We start from the raw sequence: 9,410 nt of genomic DNA on the forward strand, positions 1-9,410 counted from the left end.
AGTGCACATTAAAGCAACAAGCCACTATTCCCTCCTGAAACGACCACAGCAACCAAAATAAACCCTACCATATTAATAGTGATACGTAACTACAAGTGCAAAAGCCAATGTTCAACTGTCATGTACCACTAATTAATAAGAAATGATTATTCATACAAACAAGTCAATACCCACCTAACACTTCACTCTCCAGACCATGGCAGCTTGAAAAAAACAAAAACACAAGACTAGAAACTACAAAACACTACTCTACCTTCAAAGACTATAAACTTTATAAACCTCAGATTTAACAACTATAGTACCTATAAACATCTCATTTATCATCATTATCATTATCCTAATATTAATATTTATTCTTTGTTGCTTATAATATGATCTGACTGTGCCTCCAACATCACACGGAGGACACCCACACATGCACGCACGCGCCTCTACAGACGCAGTTAAAATACTTGCACTCACGCACACACACAGGAGCGGACCGCACCCAAGAGAAAAAAACAAACTGCGCAGTTAACAGATTTGTATATCTACAATGTATCTACAGCCAGTACAAACCATTAATATGACCCAATATATATTTTTAAACAGACTTTTGTCACATTTCATAAAACAGGAAGCAATTTACAACACATATACTTAACCTATAGTCAAACACACACATTTAAGTCCGGACTATTTACACAAAGCGCTTTATGTGGGCTTTACTATTTGTTGGCCAACAACAACAAATGACCAGTGCCCAGAATGGACACGGCTACCCCCGATCAGGTGATCAAGACTGCTCCAGAGATAGCGTCATTTCATTCCCCCCTCGCAGTTGCACTAACGCAATTTATCACTCTCCAAACTGTTACATGAAGCAAATTTAACCGAAACTTTAACTGCGTGGTTGCAAGTGTATCTGCTACTACAGATCCTACAATTCTACCAGTCACTTCAATATGTATTTAGCTTTCCCAAACGGCGTGACCACACTGTGAGCTCCGATCTGTAACCCACTAGCAGTATACAACACTTGCTATGCAGCCATAACACACAGTTTTTTATTTAAATCCTACCAGACACTGTTATTCATAGCTCACAATTTAACTTCTCCAAACTGGTCTGACATTTAGCTTCTCCAAAGTGGTTCGTCTGCACAAACGTACTAACACCCAATTGGCTGCATTTCTCCTATTCTCAGACAACAACAACAACAACCAGCACACACACACAGTCACCCATACACAAAGTGGGCTGCATACACACACACACCCAAGCCAGACTACGCAGTTTAACACAATGTATATACAGTATATTTTCAGTGTATCTTGAGCTTATATAAACCTTCAATATAACACAAAATAAATGTTTTAAACAAAGTTTTTATGTGTGACAGAACATAGAGCAATTTACAGCAGATATTCACAAACAGAGAGCTCTCACAGTGCGCACACACAGACAGACAGACAGACAGAGACAGAGACAGCCACAGGCTGTAAGGAAGGAATAAGTTTTATACTCACCTCAACAGTAACCGGTCTGAAAACATAAAACAACAACAAACAACAACAAGATACATTCTCCCTCCTCTGTCCCTAACTTCCAACACACATTTATTTACATCAAGTTATTTACATCAGTATTAGTAATGATGTTAGTGTTAGTAATTGCCGTAGGCTTTTCCCAGTCACCTGTCAGGATAAAATCAAATTATTTGGTTCCCCTTCACAAATTCTTTAAGGACAGTCAAAATGGGAGCATTAAGCTTAAAACTTAAAAGTCACCCATCTTACTCCTACCTACGTAGACAACGCCAAAGTTTGTCGTGGCAAGAGTGAGATACCAACTAAATTAATTCAGACAAACCATTACAATTTAAAGGATCATTTAATATTACAATTATTCTGAGTAGAGTAGTATTTAAACAGATAATCTTATAGTTAGGGAACAGAGAACAGAGGACAGAGACTCTCCTCCTGCAATGAAATAGATAAAGCCTAAATTGGTCGGAGCACCAGTCAGTCAGGTCAGGTCCTTTGTTACCAGTCCTGGGTCAGTCAGCCCCAGTCAGTCTTCTTCTCCCCAGCCGGCTGGGTCTCTAAAAGGTACCTCGTCCACCGTTTACTGCAGCATGGTCATCTCCTCTCTATCCCTGGCTCCCTCAGGCTCACTTCTCTTTTTCAGCTCAGCCACTAGCTACTTCTCAACAGCTGGACTCTGTCCCCCTTGACGTCTCTGCAACCCCCCTTCTCACTCCATTTTAGGAAGACAGGAAGGTTGACTCCCAATCTTCTGGCGCAGAGGGTTCATCTCTGACCATACTAGGCCTTAACTAGGATTCTAAGTATTAATTATATAACCACTTACATAAGCCCATTGTCCACCTCACATGAACTTAATAAACCCATAATCACTCAGCTCTCCCTTACACGAGCTAGTACCAAATAAGGTCTATATTAAGCTACATACTGTTCCATTACATATTTCCTCTGGAATAGGGTTTATTTTTTTTCACCACTACATGGCCATCTTCAGTGCCACGGCCACCCTCTGGGACTGCCTCTCCTGCGGGCTTCTGCCAGCTGCTACAGGTGTCCTCCCAACTGGCTGCCTCATCAGCTTCCTGTCTGACATTGTAGACAGGTGAGCACGCGCCCAGTAGAGATGAGCTGAGGGTCCATGCAAGATGCTACACACTGCACATGATACACTTTTGCTCTGTGCCACTGTGTGCATGACATGAATCATCGTTCTGTAAATATGACTGGCACAGAATTGGATATCTCAGACTGATCAGCTGGCCACCGGTCACGACTGATCAAGCTAAAAACCAGCCAATTCTGATCTCCAGCTGATCATGTCTAGCCTCCAGGATCCACCAAGTTCTGAAAGCATGGCTGTGTGACAGTTCAATTCAGTTCAAATCAATTTTATTTGTCAAAAAAAAACTTTATAACAAAAGTCATCTTGGGGCACTTTACAAAGTAAGGTTTACACCTTACTACTATTATTATTGTTATATAGGCAAAACCTGACAAACCGACAATGGGGAGGAAAAACTCCCTTTAAAAGAAGAGACATTAATTGTTCTGATGCCATGAAATATTAGAAGACATACAGTATCACAACATGCTGAGTACATTTCTACCCTCCCTCACTGTCCTACTAGGATTATATTAATAAAAACAACAATATTATATTAAGCTAAGTATGAGCTTTATCAAAAAGGAAAGTCTTAAGTCTACTCTTAAAGGTAGAGAGGGTGTCCGCCTCCCGAACTGAGACTGGGAGCTGGTTCCATAGGAGAGGAGCTTGATAGCTAAAGGCTCTGCCTCCCATTCTACTTCTGTGGACTCTAGGAACCACAAGTAAACCTGCACTCTGAGAGCCAAGTGCTCTTTTAGGATGATAAGGCTCTACGAGGTCTTTAAGATATGATGGAGCCTTGTTATTAAGGGCTTTGTATGTTAGGAGAAGCATTTAAAAATCCATTCTGGATTTTACAGGGAGCCAGTGGAGAAAAGCTAATATGCTATTTCCTGTCAGTATTCTGGCTGCAGCATTTTGCAGCAATCTGTCCTGAATGCTATTCTTCCTCCATAAGCTGAACTCTTCAACCAAACTAAAATGTTGTGCCTGTTTAACACACTGCTATATCACAATGAAGACTTGGTTACATATTTAACAGAAAACTACTTTCTCAATTGTCTTAATTAAGGATATGTTTTAAACCAGCCTGTTCTTATTAAATATTGAAGTCCAGGTTTGTGTTTTTCAAGAGGGGCCTGACAGCAATTTCTAATGATCATGTTGCCATCTGATGGGGTACTGAAACATAGGTCAGGTCACAAGCCCCAGTAAAACAGTTCTACCAGCAACCATGGATTCATGCTTCCAGAGTTTGATCAAGTTGTTTACATGTCATTCACTGTTGGTGGAAAGGTTAATGAGATCCATGGAGGCTGAAGCAGTCTGATAAAAACATTTCACAGGCTCAGACAGTTCTTTTTCTGAGTTTTGGAGATGAGCAAACAATAGGTGCATTTCAAGGTCAAGTAACTGTTAATAAGGCAATCCAATACAGAAGCTACAAACTGCAGCCTTCAAGGTGAAAAGTTTTCTCTTTGTTTTAATTCATATATCCCTGTTATATAATCTCCTTGTTTCAATATTCAAATATTTTTGACTTTCTTAATGGATGAAGAATTAAATGTAACATATATAACTTTTGGTGGTCATGTGGAGCTTCACAAATACAGATACCTTTATTTTACATTTGTTTTTACAGTATATATTCTAATAATCTGCAGTAATTCTACAATTGTGTATCTGATCTGGAACCACCAAGACCTCCATGAGCCTATGTACATTTTCATTGGAGCCTTGTTACTGAATTCTGTTCTTTTCACCACTAATATCTATCCGAAACTGTTGATTGACTTTTTATCTGAAAAACAGATCATATCTCATCGAGCCTGTCTTGTTCAATTTTAGCGCCCTGTTGTTCAATTTTATATGTTTTATACTTTAGCTTATTCAGAGTTCTTACTGTTGGCAGCCATGGCCTATGACAGATATGTGTCTATATGTAAACCTCTGCAATATCCGGCCATCATGACAGAAAAAGCTGTTTTTCTCTTTCTGGCTTTATCTTGGTTGATACCTGCATGTCATCATGTGGGATTAGTAATATTGATTGCTAATCAAAAGCTCTGTAGCTTTACTTTGAAAGTAATTTTTTGCAATAACTCAATTTACAAACTTTTTTGTGTGCCTTCAAGAGAAATATCTCTATATGGTGTGTTCTGTTTTGTACATCCTGTTGTGTTTCCTGTGGTCTTCATACTTTTCACATACACCAGGATACTTATAATATGTTATCACAGTAGTGGAGAAGTCAGGAGAAAAGCTGCACAGACCTGTGTTCCTCACCTGCTGGTGTTGGTCAACTATTTTATTCTAATATTATATGGTCTTATTACAGCTCGAATTGAATCAGATATTCCAATCACAGCACATTTTGTAATGACTTTACAAATAGTTTTGTATAACCCTCTTTTTAATCCAATTATATATGGACTGAAAATGACAGAAATATATAGACATCTCAAGAGATTGTTTTGTCAAGATAAAATGAACTAATGATATTTATACTGATAACTTCTTCTATAATTACAATGTAGACATTTGAATTGTCTGATCCCTGGAGATTGTTTGTTGTCAGGACTTGTTCTGACTCCTAACACATTAACGAGCATTGTCAAGCTTCAAAACTGTGATGACATATCACTTTTCTGCCATTACTCCAGAATTCCTCATTTAGTTAATGAAAGTCACACAATTCATTCTGAATGTTTCATTTGGCCTTAAATAAGTTGACCCATCTTGAATCCTAGTAATGATATACAGCTCAGGCAGCAAACTCACATGGAATGGATGTCAGTGTCAGTGTCAGTGTAGAATATGTGCAGCAGTAATGTTTGGTTTCTTGGCTCTGTTGTCATCACAATCCCACAAGGAAACATCAAGGTCCACTCAGTAGAGAGTGGGGAGAGACATGGCACCAGATTTTCCAAAAACTTCACAATTAATAATGACTTTATTAGCTTTTTGTGGTCCTCTTTTTAATCAGACTGTACATGGGTGTCAAAAGAATTTCAAAGATGGCAACAAAGTCACTGGAATGGTAATAGCCGTAACCTCTATCTTGCAGCAAGGAGACAAGTCAGCATGAGCATACAGAGTTGTCTGAATGAGCTTAGTCTAAACATCACAATATATAGGAGAAAGGGAACTCCCTAAAGACGTAACCCAGGCGTTAAGTTGTAAAGTAGATTTAAACAACAAAATAGAACTTGAGAGGCTTTGCCCTGATAACCCCTCAGACACTAAATAAGCTGTTGCGCCTCTTTATCTTCACAGTATATGGCAGGCACAGTTTATGGCTGGCTCCTATAAGCCTGGAATGCCATTTGGTTGAACATATAACAACACAGAGTACTAAAACAAAGATAAAGAACATGCCCTTCAGTTCACACAAGCAGTTTCTCACAGGTCTCTGTTCTGAAAGATTAAAATGCATTGAATAACATATGTTGGTTAATATATTGATTAAAACAGTTTAAAACATATTTAATAATGTAATTTTCATGACATTTCCCTCCTGATTAACCTTTTAGAATCACTTTATTAACAACATAATTCTTAATCTTGTTCATCCCAGGATCTCATTGTTTAAATTCTCCCTTTTAGGTTTTCATTAAAACAAGTCATACATGGTTCACTCAGATTAGAATCGGGAAAGTCTCTTTTCAAACCCAATCGTCCGGTTCGTGGTGATCTTCTTCTTCTTCTCCTCCTTCTCCTTCCTTGTCACGGATCTGTTGTTACACTGTCTTAGTCAGAGCAGTGTCTATCAGACCCACCATCAGTCCTCGCAGGCAGGGCATGCAGCAGCAGCCACACACGACCAGCAGGGCTGCAGCTGCGGACAGAGAGATCAACCCAGAAGCAATCAGGCCACTCCACTTTCTGAACCAGGACTCCAGGAGGTTAGTGAAGAGGTTGTTGATGCCAGAATTCACAGCCGGCTCCTTGGATAGGGCTTTCAGTCCTTCAAGGGCCTTGGTGATGCTGCCGTCTGGGGAAGTGTTGTTAGGTATAAAAGTACAACAAAATGTGCCAAACATCTTACATACTCCTACCAGGGGAGCTAGCCAGTACCTTGTGGCTGTTTTTGGAGCAGTATTTGTGGAGGTACTAGCCAGCACATTTTGCCCGTCTATGGAGCGCTATTTCTGGGGTGGGTGACAGCAAAACGCAGGGACTCTAGTAGAGGTGTACAGAAAATTTTCTGACCTGTGGCCCTGGTACTCCGTTTTGGAACTTTGAAAATATTCTGACTCCTGTGGTCCTGGTACTACAGGTTGGAACTTTGAAAATATTCTGACTCTCGTGGCCCTGGTAGTCTGTGTTGGAACATATCTTAAAGTTGCTGCAGTTAAAAAGCTTGTAGTTGGCTCTCGGGATCGAGCTGACGGTCCGCTGTGAGGTGACCTACCATCTGTCTGAGCCCCTGCCTCTCGGCACCCCCTCAATGCTCTTAGCTGAGTGACCCGTGGGGTCCGAAGCGTTTACTTTGAAAAAATTAGAATGTTCAAAACGAGCCCATTCACCCCCGCTGGGCAGATTTCCTCTGTTGGCGGTGCGCCGCAACCGGCTCTGGGTCGGCCTGGAAGGACTCGGGGGTGAAGGTGGCCCACGGCTCCGGCTATGTGCTTTACAGCGCCCTCCCGCCCAGACCTTGCCGCTTCCTGGGGCTGTGGACTCAGTGCTCGCTGCGCCCTCTCTCCCCCGCACCCCCTTGCCGTGGTGTGCCTGGGAGGGATGGGGCCCCTCGCTCCTGGCACAACTGCTGACCGGGGTGAGGAGCCAGTGGTGCGAAGCAACCATCTGTGGGGTTATGACTGAATGCCTCTTAGTCAGAATCCCACCTAGATGTAACGATTCCGTAGCGCTGCAGATCTTCGGTTGGCCGGTGAGCAGAGCTGTTCGTGACAGGGCTGGGGCGCGGCCAGATGATGGTTGCCCCTCTCCTATCTCGCACCGCATGTTTGTGGAGAACCTGGTGCTAAATCACTTGCAGATGACCTGATTCTGGCTCAGGGTTTCATACGTAGCAGAGCAGCTCCCTCACTGCAATCAATTGAAAGTCGGCCCTTGATCCAAGCCTTTGTTAGCTGCGGGCGCAGGCCCCTTTGGCTACCCCTCCCTGGGCCCCCCCCTCCCAGACTTCCAGGGCCGCAGCACAGAAAAAGAAAAAGAAAAGAGCAAAGTCCTAAGACCAGGGCCACAGAACTCTATTCGGAGTACCAGGGGCATGAGGTTCTGGGCAGGTGGCTTTGAGGAGTGTAGCCGGGGGGAGGGTGCTTAAGATCAGGTATGTGGGTACGACCGGTGCGCAGGGTCTGTCGAGGAGTGGAGCAGCAGGAGCCCAGACTGGCATTGGGTGAGGTGAGACTTGGGCTCGGGCTGTCGGGGGCCCCAGGCCTGGTGAAGCTGGGGTAAAGGTGTGCGTGAAATGAAAGTTTGCCACACCTGATGTTTATACTTTTTCATGAATATGTCTGCTCAATTGCTCTTAATTGCATTGAATCAGCTTACACATATGGCATACATATAGAGGTCACTGCAACGAAGAACCTGCTTACACTATTGATCTATTGGTTTCAGAGGAAACAAAAATTTTCATAAAATTTTTTGGCCAATGTAACGGAACACACTTCTCAAATGATGATCTACATCTGGTTGAACAGATGTTTGGGATAAAACAAGTTTGGAGCTGTCTATCATGCAGCCTCTCAAGGGCTTGTTGAACGTGCAAACAGAACTATAAAAGAAGGGCTCGCGAAAGTCTGCACAGACACTAACTTAACCTGGGTTGAAGTTCTGCCTATTGTACTGTTCAACCTCAGGTCCACTCCGAATGCAACACTTAATGTAAGCCCACATGAAATCCTGACAGGGAGAAAGATGCCCTGTCCTCTAACTTTTCAAAGGTCAAAGTGTTTATTTGTCATATGCACAGTTAGGAAATGTATTTCCCTATAACTGTTATGCCTAGAGATTCAACACCTCTTCTTTTACAGCATGTTGAAATGAGTGAGTATGTCAGACGATTAAACAACGCTGTGATGAGTGTTTTTGAGCAGGTTATTGAAATTCTGATCAGGGACCAACCTGAGGAACCAACACCAGTTGCAGTGGACAGCTGGGTCTATCGAAAGGTGCATAAACTTCACTGGTCAGAACCACGTTGTAAAGGACCTTATAAGGTAGGAGAAACTACCACACACTGTGTTAAACTGTGGCTCACTGAGAACAAGCTAAGTAACTGGATCCATAAGAGACATTGTTCTTCAGCTGAGGATCCAGCTGGATGGACAGTGAATGAGGGCAAGGCTGATTTGAGAACCTCAGTACCTGAGTTGACATACAATCCTGTAGAACCAGAGCTACAGTTAGAAGAGGACCTGCAATATTTATCAGAGAACAAAAACATTGACAGGGACAGCAGACAAAATGCCTAGTCTGGCAAGTTTAGGCAGTCGTCCTGGTGTAGTTCTCTGTGTTCTGGGCCTCATTAGTCTAGTTATAGTGGTACCCATATTGTGGTGGGAAACAAGGTCCTATATACACCATGAGAAAAGAGCTAATGTTCTGATTCCACCCGAGTTGGTTTTTTGATTTTGGAAAACTTCCACTTGAATGATAGATGCATGTGACATTCTTGACTGCAATTAAGACACATTGATAAATACATTTGTATACTGTCCTATATCCATTTTAATGTTCAGAATCTTACTAAAGTTCAGGGATAGGTAGTCCTCTGACAATGCGGTTCACGCGGCCGTAAGGGCAAAGCG

The 9,410-nt window shown here is 42.1% G+C and overlaps 1 protein-coding gene across 1 annotated transcript in view; it reads left to right on the forward strand.

The window, feature by feature from the left end:
• LOC109953169 (olfactory receptor 10J5-like) overlaps positions 1–6,223 on the forward strand; it is a 21,216-nt gene extending 14,993 nt beyond the window's left edge. The window contains exon 3 of the mRNA XM_020588585.1: positions 6,209–6,223. Within this exon, the coding sequence (XP_020444241.1) occupies positions 6,209–6,223 (15 nt within the window). The remainder of the gene's footprint in view (positions 1–6,208) is intronic.
• The last annotated feature ends 3,187 nt before the right edge of the window (positions 6,224–9,410 follow it).

The sequence above is a fragment of the Monopterus albus genome, unplaced genomic scaffold, assembly GCF_001952655.1.
Source record: "Monopterus albus unplaced genomic scaffold, M_albus_1.0 scaffold562.1, whole genome shotgun sequence".
NCBI lineage: Eukaryota > Metazoa > Chordata > Actinopteri > Synbranchiformes > Synbranchidae > Monopterus > Monopterus albus.